At 41.7% G+C, this 15,837-nt stretch overlaps 1 protein-coding gene across 4 annotated transcripts in view; it reads left to right on the forward strand.

The window, feature by feature from the left end:
* The window catches only part of CADM1 (cell adhesion molecule 1), a 315,991-nt gene that overhangs the window by 283,837 nt on the left and 16,317 nt on the right, over positions 1 to 15,837 (forward strand). The window contains exons 9-10 of one of the 4 annotated variants that reach the window (XM_032472547.1): positions 7,348 to 7,380; positions 14,577 to 14,630. The exons of 2 other annotated variants lie outside the window; for them this stretch is intronic. In XM_032472547.1, the coding sequence (XP_032328438.1) occupies positions 7,348 to 7,380; positions 14,577 to 14,630 (87 nt within the window). The remainder of the gene's footprint in view (positions 1 to 7,347; positions 7,381 to 14,576; positions 14,631 to 15,837) is intronic. One more of the 4 variants, XM_032472548.1, reaches the window with a different exon arrangement.

A 15,837-nucleotide genomic window follows, 5' to 3' on the forward strand; every position in this document is an offset into this window, starting at 1 on the left:
GGTATCTTCATCTACAGAAGATTTTGGCAGGCTCTAGAGTACCGAGTGGAATATTTGATGTCAATTTGCCATGTCAACATTGTTCTGGCCTTATAACTATTCAGCCATTAATGTCATTAGAATCTCTTTCTAAATAAGAAACCATTTGAGGGGTGGAATCAGAATGGGAGCCACACAGAGCCCCACTGCACTCTTTCCCCTAAGATTCTGTGGTGTCTCTGTTCTCTTTCATGTACGTTGATCTTCTGACCATATATTTCTGTTTCAACTATTGGTTACTGGCAGGTCCCCACTCCTTTTTTTTTTTTTTTAATATCAAGTTGTCCGTGTGGTTTCATTCATGAAGATATATGCTGTAATATGGAAAAGCAAAGTGAATAATTTAAATTGTCTCTGGCATCCTCTGCTAAAATACAGAGGGACAGCCAGCCATCACCCAGGGGAGGAGTCCTTCATGCAGATTCCTTTCAGAAACCAGAATCAAAGAAAAATCTACTGCCCTGGGTAGCGGCGAAGGGGGCGTCGTTTGTTTGTTTCAAACTTTCTTTGAAATTAGTTGATTTTATGTATTAGGTGTACATAAAATTTCCTGTTTTTGTGTTTGGTGTTAGCTTTCACCCCTGTCTCAATCATCTTAGGAAAATATTTTGTGTTTCCCTCCCTAGTTAATGTGGCTATTGTATTATTTCTGCCTGGTTGTGCCCCTGAGTTAGGTGCTTGATGAGAAGTACCATAGGAAATTCTCAGCTCTTGGTTTTAAACACCCTGAGCAGCTTAAATATAAAATTCAGGCCAAGAGGAGTTCAACCTGTAGGTCACACTTGTAACACACGACTGTCAGAAATTAAAAAATTAAAATCACCTTAGACTAAGAAATGAATAGCTCTAGGGCCAAATTTTGAAACACATTTAAATCCTTTCATAAGAATGAAGTAGGTCATTTCTAAATGAGTTTTTCTCCTTTTTAAAGTACATATCCAATTAAATAGTTTGTGTTTCTTGGAAAAGAAAACAGCACGGTTTTTCATACTGGTATCGAGGTACTCAATGCCCAGCGCACCTTGGAGAAAGTGAGTTCTAACCCCAAGCTCACATTATTTTTTGGCTTTCATAATCTCGTATCATAAGTTTTCTCTGTATAATACGGGTCAGATCACATAAATAAAGAAGGTGAGAACAGCCCTTATCCTTCAGTGGTATTTGTAGAAGGTGCCAAACTGGGGAAGCTCAACACCATAGCACTTGTTCTCAGTTTCTTAAATGCACAAGCAAGAAGTGCACCTGTCTTAAGACTGACTCTGTAACATGACCGGCTAAATTGCGTTAGGGAACCTGGCTCCACGTAGAGCTGTCTGTTCTCCAGGGTCTTAGCTTCCTGATTCGTAGTACGTGCTGTTGATATTTGCATGATGTACAGGGTAGGGCTTTTAGGCATTCTTTCAACACGTATCAAGGAACCATAATAGGTACAGCAGTATGCTAGTGCTCACGGAGACAGAAAATTCCTATATTCCTTAAAATATAGATGAGGGAATAGGTTATACCCATTGGAACTCAGTAGCACTGGAACTGAATGCAGTTAGGGCTGCTTCAGTGGCACAGAAGACTGAGGAGGGCATCACAAGAGAAGTAGAATTTGGTCTGTGCCAGCGAAGAATGGATAAGAAAGGATGGCATTTTGGAAATTCAGCATGAAGGCCTAACTTGACTTCAAGCATCTGTCTTCAATGTGTGTGTGTGTGTTCCGTGTGTATTTATGTTCTGGGTGTATGTTAAGCCGTTGTTGCTAAGAAATACTCATCTTGCATCCTAGGATGTTTACCAAATGGCCTTTTTTTCTAGACTTGGCATCTACTCCAGTAAGACTGGTTTTCACTCACCATTTATTAAATACTTACTGAATGTCGCTGATAGATTTGCCAATATGCCTGGTGACAAGCGTGTTATTAGGGTTCCAGTGGACCCTCATGAACCACCTTTATGTACTGAGCTACTTCTCAAGTTTTTGCCCCAAGAGTGTATGGACCATTTTCTTCCATACTGTCTTAAGTGTGTACATTTTTATTTTGCTGATGACAGTAAAATTATTATATATAATAGTATATATAACTGGCATCATTGCCAACCAGCTTTGGACCTATATTGACTGATGAGGGACCAGAAGAAAATAGAATACTGTAGGGATGAACATCACCTGATTCTGCCTTTTTTTTTTAAAAAAAAAAAAGGAACGAGAAATGGGAAATAAGATTTCTTTTCTAATGCTGCTAGCATCCTTTCCCATACTTTTATGCTCCTTGTGGAAAAATAATCCAAGAGAGAAAGAACTGACATGTTTTCATACGAAAGACTTTTATGCACAATGGTGCAAAAAAATAATATCCTAAAATGCAAGTTTCTCAGGATTAGAAGTGGTGGTTGGAGCTGTCTTTGTAGGGGAATTAAGGACGTGGCAGGAAGGACCCAGCCCTTCAGCGTCTAAGACGAGGTGAATGTCAGCTGCTGTGCCTAGAGCCGCTCCCCTCTCTCCGCCACTGTCACCCTCCTGCAACACCCTCTCCTCCTGCCTCACCCACGCCTTGCCCCTCTCTGTCCCTCCCCCGCCCAGCATTCCCACACAACGTGGGATAGCAATTGTTTTCCCTGTTAAATGAAACCACTGTACAGATTCCTGTTATTTTCCGAACATCTGGTTTGCAAATGAAACGATCTCAGGGGCAGGGCAGCACCCGTGAACAACTCTGAAGACACTTTTAACAAAACTTGAAATTGCGGAACCAAAAACAGAAACAAAAAACTGCCCCCCTTTCTGCTGTCCCGTGGCGCACAGCCTCTTCACTCAAAGGGGAGATGACGTTGAGACATAAGAGAGCTTTATTCTGGGTCTCCTGTTAGGGCCTATTAGCTTCCGTTCTCTTCTAAGACTTCTCCCTTTCCAGAGAATTGGGAGTTTAATTAAAGCCTAACATAGATGGAGAGAGAATTAACCGGGAAACCAGTAGAAAACAAATGTCAAAGTTTAATTTTCCAACACATATGTTTGCTTTCAATAGATTTCAGATAGGTCAAAAGGAAAGAAAGAAAGAGAAGGAAAGGAAAAACTATATTTAATATATATTGGCCAGCGCAGCACGACGCTGAGAATAAAATTGTCAGGGGAATTCCTTGCCTGCCCCAGCGTCTAGATTTAAAGCATCTCCGTAACACAAGCTGAAGGGGAATTCAATTAAGAAAACCCATTGGCTCCTTATTGACTTGAGTTAAGAAAATAAACTGAGGGAAAGTGTATTAAAATATGTCTGGACTGCTTAGTATGCGTTCGTTTCAGCTTATGACAATCAAAATGGCAGAATTTAAACTCTTTACAATTAAGCTCTGCTTTCGAGCAGATTGGGTTCTCCGGGTTATTACCCTGGGCATTTTTTTTTAACATACACCGTACTCGCACCCCTGCCCCCATACCTCCCCCAAAAATGCAGCCTTGAAGGGAACCTGGGCGTTGGAAAAGCAGGAGCACCACAGAGCAATTGGAGAAGAGAAAGTATTTAAGGTTGTGAATTTAATTTTGTTCTCGGATTTTCATTTTCATTTATGGCACCCGTTGTGTTTGAGACCACGGACTAATTTATGGATTAGTTTTAAACCCCCAGTCTGTCACACTCAATGAACAATTCTAAGTTGGAGAGAATCCATATGAAAGGATTAGAATCTGCCACAGTGGAGCTTACACATGACTGTTTCAACTAAATATTGCCCAGCTGCCTTGCATGCAGGGTTTTTTGTTGTTGGGTTTTTTTGTTTGTTTGTTTGTTTGTTTGTTTGTTTGCTACTTGGTTAAATGCCTAGTGTCTCTAATCTCACCCATTGTCCGAGCCTTTTCCTTTTGGAGATACCTTATCCTGCCACGTGAAATATAGTTGATGTTTAATTTATTCAAGGTAGAGTCTCCATAAACTGTTTGTATGGCTGGGAGACTGAGAAGTCGATATTTAGTGAAATGCTCATCTTTCAAATAGCAGTGCTGGCCCTGCCCTTGGATACCGTGTTTAATTATACTCATAAAGCAGCCAGAGAATGACTATTAAGATGGTCCACACTTAACTGGGTTTGTGAGAACATGGGATTGTTTTCCTCTTGACCATATAAAAGAAATGCACAGTAAATTTCACCCTCATTGTGATTAAAATGAAACTACAGACAATAGCTCAATGAGGCCTTTTTAATTTCATAACCCTACACCATCATAAGTCCAGCTCAACTCTTAGGGACCTATTTTTCTCCTAGGCTTAGCGCAAAGATTATTTTTTAAAGGCAGCAACAGAATGAAGTTTAAAAAAAGCCTTTGTGAGGGCAATTAGGCACTCTCGTTTCTCAAGTTAATTACAGTGTAAGTTACCTTATATTGCAAATTTACCGTCTGCGTTTTGCCTGTACACTTAGAATGTTATCAAACAATATAGTGACCCCACAAGTTGATTCACAGGGGTGGGCTAGCACATCTCTCCAGTCTCCTGATTAAGATACCTTAATAAATCCTACTTCACAGAGCAGCACTCACTTCAGAGCCAGGGTGTCTGTGGTTTCTGCATGAAGTCGTAATGCAATTATGAAGGAGAATTAGATTCTGTCATAGCACTCTCCTGCGGGGAGCACAAAGTCACTTCTAAAGATTTTTTTTTTCATTCTTTACTTGAAATAGCCTCTGTTCAGATACCACACCAGATGCTCTTAGAGAAATGAAATCAGTGACTCCCCCGATACACCCTCAATATCCATCTAAACTTTGTAGCCAGCCTGTATTTCTGCTGCCGTCTCCCACCCCTGGCTGATCGTGGTTCTGCCATTTCCAGAGACAGCACCTGTGTTGTTTGCCTTGAACATGTGTTTGCTTTTAACTGTTTCAGAACTGTGTGTTTTCCTTCCCAACATCTCGTTCTCTTTCCCGTTGGGTGCAATTGATGGATTTCCAATCCCCAGAATGGGGAAGCAAGCTGCACTGTGAACCTGCCTGTGTTTATCGTCTTGCCCCACAGGGAAGCTGACGCCCAGAGTCACTTCTCTGACCGTGATGTGGGGAGACAGTGAACTGGGGAGTCATTGGTTACTGCTAAGATAACGATTTTTGAGGACCCTTAAGGTTTACTCCACCTCTTTCTTTCCTCTTATACTAATGATCTACCTAGTGAAAATAAAGCCTATTAGAAGTGCAGCTACAAAAATAACAAGCCAAGGTGTTTATTGCTTTTTTTTTTAATTTTGGAAAGGAGCCAGTGCCTCACCATAAAATGTATTTACATGCATATAAGTGTTTCTGTACAAATGTGCATTTGATTTTTGCCCCCCTACCATAAGACTTGACTTAGATGTTTCAAGAAGGAGACCTGTCAGCTGTATCATGAGCATCTGATGTAGAGATGTTTCAACTGCACAATTTGGGGGATTGTTTTTTAACTGCTATTTTATGCATACAGACTTGACTTGTAAGTAAGTATTGTGCTCTTATGTGGTTTATGTTTTTCTTTCCTTCATCTATTCTTCAGAAGCTCGACTATAATTTATATTAAGCTGCAGTGGCCTCTCAGACGTCTGGTTAATTCTGGCTCCTTGGGAGGGCTCTGACTTTTTGAAGGTCTAGGGTCCTGAGGAAAGCATGCCAAATGAAGGGGAACACCGGTGTGAATTCATGTGTCATGTTTATAAATCGGAAGCACCAGGCTCCTTGGACCAAAAAAAAAAAAAAAAAAAAACCCAAAAGATATGTTTGGCATTTTAGTGCATTTAAACATTGCCTGTTTCAAGTCGGAGTCTTTTGAACTCTCCAGAACTCATGGAAATAATTACCAGCTAAATAGCTGCATTAGGAAAAAAAAAAGAAGAAGAAGAAGAAGTAACTACTTGCAGGGTTAACCCAGAATCCCACTTCAGCTCCACGTGACCAGCTCCTGTGTCGCTGTCACCACTCCTTTCTGGCCAGAAGAGGCTCGTGGAGGAAGACACCTTGAGAGGGTAGAGCTAAAAATTAAAACACGGCCAGATGGGTTGACATTGGAATGAAGTTGGCTAGAGGAATGGTGTTAAAACGACTCTGGAAAAAGAATACCATCGTGCATTTTGTTAGGTATTTATCCCACTTCCTCTCTAGCCAAAAAGTAAAAGAAAATGTCTCGAACCCCTTGAGGACGTTCCTGTGAAGAGGAACCAACACAGCAGGGCTGGTTTTGAAGCCCAGTAGAAGGAGGAAACTTGAATGGCATCAGAAACAGAAGAAGAAAGAGACGGGCCACAGTTTCTTCCACAGCAAGTGCATCTGGCAATGAAAACCCATCACGCGACATGTCCTAATGCAGCCCCGAAGGCAGGACTCCTGGCAGCTCCCGACAGCGAATGTGGTTCTGGACTGTGAGCAAAGGGATGGCTGGATGCTTTAATTTTTGGAATATCACATGATTAGAAGTGACGTTTGGCAAATTGTGTGGACTTGGGTGTTTCCAGTGCAGACTTTCCACTTGTAGATTGTCACAGAGCGGGGTGGGGGCAGGTAGAATTCAGTGATAGAGCCATGCTTGGTGTGTGTGAGCTCCTGGGTTCAATCTCCAGTGCCTCTGATAAGGGGGAAAAGATAAAATAAAATAGATTGTCAAGTAGTAAGATCTGCAGAGTGAGGGATGGGTCGGTAGTGAGTGCGTGCGTGTGTGTGTGTGGAGAAGCTAATCTGAAAACCTTTAACATGTTAATTCCCGTAGCCTCCCAGTTCACTGAACTGTCCAGCTAAACTCTGCTGAATTAACACACTGGATGGAAAACTTGAACCCACATATTCATCTACAGGCATCTGCGCTTAAGCCGGAAAAGGATGCTTAAAGTGCAATTGATTCAGCGACGCCTAATTGGCAGTCATGAAGGCTGAGTGCCCGGGTGGGTTGGGTTAAAACAAAGGCAATGTTTGAATGTATGAATCTGTCATTCAGCCAGCTTTTCCGTCACAGTCCTGAGCCTTGATGCGTTCAGAGCCATCTACCAGTCACTGAGTTTGCACTGGTGTTTCTCATCACTTTGCATGTTCCCCCGACTATTGACTAGCAAGTAAATATGTCCTGGCAAGACCCCCCAGAACCAAAGAATTTACTGTTTTCCTCACTGGCTCGCAGCTTTGAGCTGAAGGCATGTCTTACAACAGTGCAACTCACTTCAAATGCTTTTGGCTTTTCATTTATTATTGCTTGTCACGCGATGTTCTTTGAAAGCTTGCTCATATATTATCTGTTCCATTTTTTTCCATTTTCCCTTTTTTTGCATGCCGTTCCTCCTGTTTCTTCCCTTCCTCCAATCCTCTGTTCCCGTCTGTAGACCCAACGGCGACGACAGAACCAGCAGTTCACGGTTGGTACCACATTACTGTTTATCTACGTACTCAGCACTGCTGAGAGGCAAGACAAGCCTGGGAAAAAGAGAAATGGAGTCTTCAAGGGAAACCGCCTTCCCAGTAGCCCGATCTCATAAAGATACTATCGTTCGCGAGGCTTGAAATGATGTTGAGTCTTGTCATTTCTGTTGTGAGTTCAGTGGCCAGTGGTTGCAATCTGAGACGAGGCCGCCTCCCCGCCGGCTGGCTGGGCTGGCGGGAGTTTCAGGTGCCCGTAGTCCTTATTTCTATAACTCCGCCAGACATTGAAATATAAGGGATTCCCCCCCCAAAAAAAATCCTAATATTTTCCTTAAAAAATCGTAGCCCTTGAATTAAAGGCCCAGTAGCTTTGCCTTCTTCATTTATAGGCTGGAGTCCCAGGTACGTTTTGGAGAGGAATCATTGGTGTCCCTTAGTAGTTGAGACTGAAGGGCAGGTCAGGGCAGAAGATTCCTGTTTAAATTCATGACCAGGGGATGAGGAAGAACGTTGTTCTTTTTAACTACGTTCCCAATCGTGTTTACGTCCACAACACGTTCACCCTTCATCTCCACGCGTGCATGAAAGTTTATGCTAACATTCAGCGGGAAATATCTCCAAACCAAGAACTGATGCCATACGTACATTTTAACAGCATTAACCGGGACTTAGAAAACTCATTTGTGTAGGGGTATCTTGGGGGCAAAATACTAACAAAATTGGTTACAATTTTAGCCAAAAGGTGAGAAAAACTGAGTGAGTAAAGCCCAGGAGAGGGCATCAGGGAATCCTTTTCCCAGTTTCTCCACTGATTTTCTTGGTTGGAAGAGGTCTGTTCACTTTCCTGTGTCTCTCCAATCAGAAAATTAGAATCGTGTTTCATCTGTATATTACTTTATTACTTAGCTCAAACCCAACCCTTGATAATACAGTGCTTGGAGAAAGATATGTTAGCTAAAAAAAATGGGCTGAATTTTAATAATCCAAGGGAATTATTTGGTAAAGGGCTTACTGATTTCACTCGGCACATTGTGCAGGGTTGAAATCTATCATTTAAATGACAAGAGGTGGTCAGCCAGCCCTGTGCTGTTCATTCAAATTTCAGAGTCATCTCTTCCTAGCACAGACTGACTTCCTTGAATAGACTTACGTCTGAGGACTTAGCAGTTCAAAATCTCTAAGCACAACCTATCTTTTGCGAGCTATCCTTGAAAGTCAGAACTTGCTACTTGGCTGGTCACCCCTAGGCCACCCCCACGTGTGGATCTTCTGATAAGAAATTCTGAGAAAGCAAAACAAATTTGGGTATGGGGCAATACCCCTCCCCACCGCACCCCCACCTCACTCTGCCCTTTCCTGTCATTAGCGCAAAGGGAAAGTTCATAAATTAAAGGGCCAGCTACACCGACAATCATGAGAAATCAATTAGGTGTAAAACTTCCACTTCGTGAGGTAATGCCCCATAGTTCTGGCTGCATCTCAGGCATTGTGCTCCATTAAGCTTAGTTATTTGTAGGTTTCATCATTAATTGAGCGCTTCCTGACTTTTATCGATTATTCTCAGAGCTTTAAGGCTATTTTAATGTGGTTCAAGAGATTTTGTTCTATTCTTTTTAAGATGCTTTAAGTTCTGAGCTTTCTATAATTAACTCCAGGGTCAAATGTGACCATAAGATTCCTGAATTCTGTGAGATCTTTGAAGAAATATTGATCATTTATCTCCTAGGACTCCAGACTTCTGTTTTCTGGGTCCCTTCAATAAAACCCACGTACTTATGTGACTCTAATGGTAGTTAGGTCTTGGCGTTGGGTGGGGTGTTCATAGTAGGAAATATGTGCCCTGACCCTGAAAAATGAGAAATGAATTTAGGGGCCAATCCTGGTTTTAGGATACTGGTGTTTCTCTCTGGAGAAGGAGAAAGTGGAGGTGATCTCTTTCTGTGAAATAATAAAGAGACCCTTAGAATAGGACTTGCTAGCATTCCTGTGGCAGGAAACAGATGCCTGTGTGCTGTGAGAAGCAACCACTGTCTTATTATTAGTTCGGGGACAGTGTTGAAATCAGTAATACCCCAGTAGGATGTTACTGATCAGCAGTGCATGAGAAGTACACCTAGAGCCAAGAAATTTGGGGAGAAAAAAAGAAAGTAAAAATAGCCATATGATTCCTTAACAGCAGGAGACGTGTTAACCTAGGTTGATGCCTGTAAAACACATCTATAAATACATGCCCCAACTTGCCTAAATTCTTCCTAACATCCTCAGAGACGGCTCTTACTACGATTTAGAACAGCATACTCTGCAGCCCACAGCAAAAAAGCTTCAACGAAAGCCAAAGTAATATCTAGAATTTTATTTGACAGAGGGGAGAACGTCTTCCAGGTCAGCTGTCAGGATAGAAAAGATAATAGAATATGGTATAGAAATTACAAAGCAGGGGACCAGATTTCCAAAGAGATGAGCCTACTAAACTGATTTTATTCAAGTAGTGTATGGGTAAAACCTAGCTGCTTTGGTACAACAACCATGGGACTCAGATTCATTTGAGAATAATCTTGAGATGTTCATTTTGAAGATCTGGCCCTAGAAAAATGTTGTGGTTTGATAACTCGACAACTTAAATGACAAGACACACGAGGACAGCTGGTTGCTACCATTTTACTGGTCTCAAAAGTTTTCATACTGCATTTATTTCCATATTTCTCTTTTCTAAAACAAAAAGATATATAATTTTATACAATGCTTTCCCTTTGAAGACTCATTAAAATATTTTGTTCAAGCTTGTGTTGCTAGAGTATGTATGAAGTAAATCAGTTGCTTATGTATGTTGACCTTTCGTTCTTACCAATATCTGATTGGAATAAGCATGTATTGGAAGGTTAGAAGTGCATGGGCATGATTCAAAAATCAAATGGATTTTCTCCAAAAAGAAACCAAACAGCAATCAGCCACAGTGTGTCTTTAAGGATCTAATTGATGGTAGAAATAAATGTGAGTGTCAGAATGGGATTCTCAGACTAGGGTGACCGAAGGGATCTTCTTTGAAGAAGGATCTGGAGCATTTGTGTTTTTGGAGCTCATCCTTAAGGCCTGGACAGGAAGACTCCTGTGTCATGTGTGCATGTTGAGCAATGCAAAAAGCACTCTGCCAAATCCTGGTACCACGTGGTCTGAAATTGATGGCAGAAATGCATGAGTGACTTAAAGCATGGGTGGTGTAGTCGTTCTCATGGTTATTGATGTATGGGTGCGTGTGATGGTTTTTATTTGTCTGTGCAAGCGTGGGCGCTTCTCAGTAAGTGTCTTGTGCCGTGTTCTTTTTCTGCCCTGTGTGTCCCCTCTCCCTTCCCCCACCCGCCTCCCCCGGTGAGGTTCTGGGTGGCAGCATGCCCATGGTCTGGAATAGTGTTTGTGCTTCTGCTGCACTGCGGTCAGCTGGCTCCCCCTGGGTTTGGGGTCCTCTCTCTCCCTCTCTCTCTCTCTCTCCTTCTCCCCCACCCCCAACCCCGCTATTCTATTATTTTCAAGTCTACCCAACCTTTTGCTTTCCACCTCTGGATACATTCGAGGCTGATGATCTCATGAATTTATAATCCCAAATGAGTTTTTAAACAGTTTTTCATTCAGTATGCAATTGTAGGGAGACTCAAACTGGGAACCCCTCTGAAATAATTCTTCACTTTCAGTTTTGGTTTCAAAATGTTTGGCCAGTACTAGTTACATGCTCTTGCCCCAGTCCGCTGCCCTTCAGTAACTCCCGCATGGGTCTCCCTTGCCCTGGCTTCTTTTTATAAGTAGGGCAAGCCGTGATGGAATTCTAAAAGCACGTGAAATTCTTATCTTACTTTCTCGTCAATTGTGGGGAAACTCCTGAAGCCCGTTTTAAAGAAAAATAGCCAGCAGTGCGCATTATTACAACCTCTATGTCCACCATCTGTGTGTGTGCCCCTCTGCACATCTCTGTATGAGTACACAACCTTGGCATTGGAAGGCTGTCATTCAGTCAAGGGACTCTGCAGACATTGTATGTTCTACTCAAGAACACGGCTTAAGAGGTTTACGAATGGCTGCAGGACCTGCAGATTGTGTTTCAGCCTTGATTATGCAGTTTGGAAACAATGTGCTACTGTTTAACGGCGTGAACGAAGGGAAAAACTCTCCACCAAAGCTGACAAAGCAGGAAGAACAGGATGACTGACTGAGCTTTTAGATTAAAACTACCCCGGGGCGTCTGAACTCTTATGGCTGGTGATGGAAGTAACAGTTTCCATAAAACGGCCAACTGATCAGATGTATGCTGCTTCGGTAAGAGACAGACCATCGCCTACTTTTTCCTAATGGGAATGGTTCTAGGACCAGTGGGATGTTTTTGTTTCCTAGAGGTTTTATTTGATGATTACTTTCTTGAAATTTTTAGGGAAAAAAAAAACCTGAAACCCTGCTGAACTGAACCCACGAACATTTAAATTTTACTTGACCTTGAATTTATTTAAATGTCTCTAGTATTTCTTACTGTTTCTAATTCTTGAGGTTTTCCTTCACCTGGTTTAAAATTTTGCCACACTGTACATACTGCTTTTCAGAAGCCAGCAGTTTCTGTCGGAAAGGAAGAGTCACAGTAACTATAGCCCCATCTGAGGGGCTTCGGGCTCATGCGAAACGTGTCGCTTCATGAAGAAGCGAAATTCACATCTGCACGAGAGACGACTCTCAGGCGTGTATTAAATGATCATGTTTGCCCTTTGGATTTTATTAATTGCTCAAAAGAAAATCCCTTATGGACCAGAAGCAAAACTTTCACTTGTTTAACAAAGTTCAAAGAAAATGTGTTGAATACATTTTAATCGAAGTGACAAGAAAGGGCTTTAACGGATGATACGAAAATTTCAAGAGAAAAGCCAAGAAGTAATTTCCCACTTACTGGTAAATTGTGGTTTCCTCTTGAAGACTATTCTCTGCCTCGTAAAATGCATCTTTGTCTTTCTCTTTGAGAAAATGAGAAGTACCTAGTTTTTATCTTGAAAGAAAACTACCTAAGCTGAAGCAATTTTAGGAGGTAAATTTTGCCTGTCCTCGCCTGTACATGCAGTGCTTCAGTAAACTCTTCTTAATTATATTTATTCAGAAATTATCCAACTCCTGGCGGAGCACTATAAATTCATAAAATACAATAGTCGTGCAAAAACAAATTTGATGCCACTAACCTAAGTGGCTTCCCACTTTCAGATATAATCTGAGCAGTAGATTCCAGATGATTTGGTATATTTTAAAGTTTATGCCATTAAAAATGACAGTTTCATCTTTAATGAGGTGTATATAAACTGTCTGTTGCTTTTTAATGGGAAACTTTGCATATCAATGATATTTCATAAACATATTTGTCTTTATTTTTTAAAATTAGCTTTCTAATGCCCTCCCCAGGGAAACAAGCCTTCAGCAGTAAAGCTGCCTACTTGAAACATCCTCGTTTAATACGGTTCAGTGGGTGCCAAGCACGTAGGTAGAATGCTTTGATGTTCATTGGGCCACGTAGAAGTGAGGAATTAGCCTTCTGAGAACTGCAAATTCATAATTAACTACAGAGAAGTACTTTATGTTGCCCATTTGTAACAATTATTCAAATAATTGTATTCATCAGTCTTTATACAATGAATAAAGCCAATTAGCAATAGGAACACTCTCGACCAATCAGATTCCAGAAGCGAGTGGAGAGTGTCCTTACTCAGTTGCCTCTATAATTTATTGCATGACTCATTGCTTTCCCATAGTTGCCTAAATCCATAGTTTGGGAGCATCCGTGGGCTTCGAGTCCTCCCATTCACAACTGGTGCATGCCCTTGGATACTGGCACCCAGGAGTCAAGATGGAAATTCTTCAAGAGCTGGTAGGACCCTTCCTTTCACAGCACCAACCTGGCCATCAATATGCATTTGGCTTCTTTATACAACAACTTACAAAATCCAAGCTTTTACTGTCCGTTTCTATGTAAATCTTTCTGTTGATTTGGGGACGATCAGTTTGGCATGGCTTGTTTCCAGAGCATTTGTTTATGCCCTTGTTGGTGTTCGCTAAGCATTACTCTCAAATCATGGATTCAGCAAATACTTACTGAGAGTATACTTTGTGCTTGGCTGTGAGAGAAGGGAAAGATGAAAAAATAAACAAGACATGCCCCTCCTTCCAGTTTAATAGATCCGCAAGGATCCTCAGAAGTGACCGATCTCATTAAGGAAGTATTAGCCAGCTGTGCAAATTAGAGGACCTGGAGCAGGTCTGCTCACATCGGACAGGACTTTGAGCAGAACAGGAAAGAACAGGTAAAGACCTCCTGGATTGTCTAGCATTTGGCGGTGTTTTTGACCTCTTTAAAGGAGCAGCCTGCAAGTACAGCGGGAGGAAGTGGAAGCCGTCTCCTTGCTGAACCCCCACATCGTTTACTTACTTCCCTCTTCACCTTTTGCATCAGAGCAGCGCTCGCTGAGCGCCATCCCGGCTGCCCAGCCTTGGCAGTGACTTGAATCTAGGCATTTCAAGCTCCGCTTGATTATCTCCTGACCTAACTGCTTTTTCAGCTTTGAGGCTTTTTTATTTTTTCAGGAATACCACTGATTTTTGAAATTCTTTTTTTGAAAAAAAAAATCATTTTGCAAATCAGATTTTTCTGGTGAAGGCATAACCTGCAATCTGCAGTTAGCAGATGCCATACCATTTTGGAAATAAGTGATCCAAGATCATCATAAATTGATAATGAACTGGATTTGTCAGTATTGGCAGAGGATTTCAATTTACGGTAAATTGTGAAATAAAACTTACATACATCGGTATGTAACATCTAAATACGTTCGTATTTAGCAAATCTGTCGGCGCATTGAGAGCGAACAATCAGGCTTGCTTTCTTTGTTTTTGCATGCTGTGATGAACGAGTGAGTTTAAACATTCACCTTCATGTATCATGTGCTTTGAAAGTGGAGACTGAGGAATCTTTCTGCCTCGATTGTGTACCAATAACAAAAGTAAATGATTGGCGAGATGTACTCATGGCTGAATACAGTCAAGCTATCCGAAACAGAGAGAGATGGCAAGAGATTTGGCTCATTTTTTTTTTTTTAAAGAAATTCATCCTCAGTTCTTAAGTGTTTTGTTTATGTCCCTTGAGGAATGAAAAGAAAAACGATTTGTTTTTACTTGTAAGGCCTTACTCAGTTGCCCAATTCCGCAGAAGAACTGGACAGTGAGGACCTCTCAGGTAAGGGCTAGTCATTAGGTAAGGCTCTGCAGTGTCCAACCTGTGGACCCTCCGTCCACTTCCAGAACATGGCCATTTGGTTTGCTGAGCAGTCCATTAGCAATTGTGGGTTTTGAGACTAAAGAAAAACCAGTTTTTATTAACCCTTACTTCCTCCCCACCCACCTCTCTTCCCTGTGGTGGCAGCACGTATATTTAACATTGGGGCTGACGCTGTAATTTAGTAGAGGTCAAATCATCCTTGAGATGGTACCAAAGCCACTCTGTTCAGTGGCTTAAAATAATTCTTATGTTCTAGATATACAATGGTTCATGAGAAATCTATTGCATTTCAAAGCTGTTTAAGGATGTTGGATTATGAGACAAGATCTTTATTTAAAAAAAAAAAAAAACACCTCTTACTGAGTATCTCCTTTGGAATAGACTAGAAAAGCCATGTCAGAGTTGATCTTCGAAGAAAGGGGTGTGGAAGGGAAAGGAGGAAGGGGGGACAATTGTTTTGTCACACACCATGATGTAAGCTAATTATCCACCTCAGACCTTTTTCACAGCACAGTGCGCTCTTGCAAAAGTAGGCTTCATGCTCGATTCCAGGATTTAGGTGTTACTAATCCAGAATAAGAAGCATATCCTAAAAAGGAGGGGAGAAGAGATTTTAAATGGTCAGAGCTGAACAATTATATGAGCTCCCATGATGTCATGGGACTCCACTGCCAGCCAGCTACAGCTGCGGAAACATTTTGATCGGTCACTTCTTACAAGTCAGTAAGGAAGGGGCCTTCCTCATCGGGAGGAACCAAGGCAGAGGACTGTGGATGTTTCCTCCAGCCTTTTGGAAACAAGGGTTCCGCGTTGCCTCTTTTTAAAGAGACTTCGCTGCAACTCCCTGGAATAGCTGGTTGTTGAGGTGCAGGAAGACCCAATGAGACAATAAGACAGACCCACTGTCTTTCAAAAGCAATAGATTTATTGCCCACTCTGTGCTTCCCGGATGCCTTTTATTTTTCTGTTATGTAGCGTGTCCCCGTCTGAGCTTAGCGGTTGGATTTCCCCCCCAAGAGCGGAAGCTCCAGGAGGCCACGTTGGTTTTGCTCACTGCTGTATGCCTGTCGTGTCCTAAGCACTCAATTGATACTTGTTGGATGAATAAATGAATTCCAAATCCTGATGAATTTAGATAGATAAATAAATAGAAGATTAGAAAGAG

Source organism: Camelus ferus, chromosome 33 (assembly GCF_009834535.1).
Source record: "Camelus ferus isolate YT-003-E chromosome 33, BCGSAC_Cfer_1.0, whole genome shotgun sequence".
In the NCBI taxonomy this organism is placed as follows: domain Eukaryota; kingdom Metazoa; phylum Chordata; class Mammalia; order Artiodactyla; family Camelidae; genus Camelus; species Camelus ferus.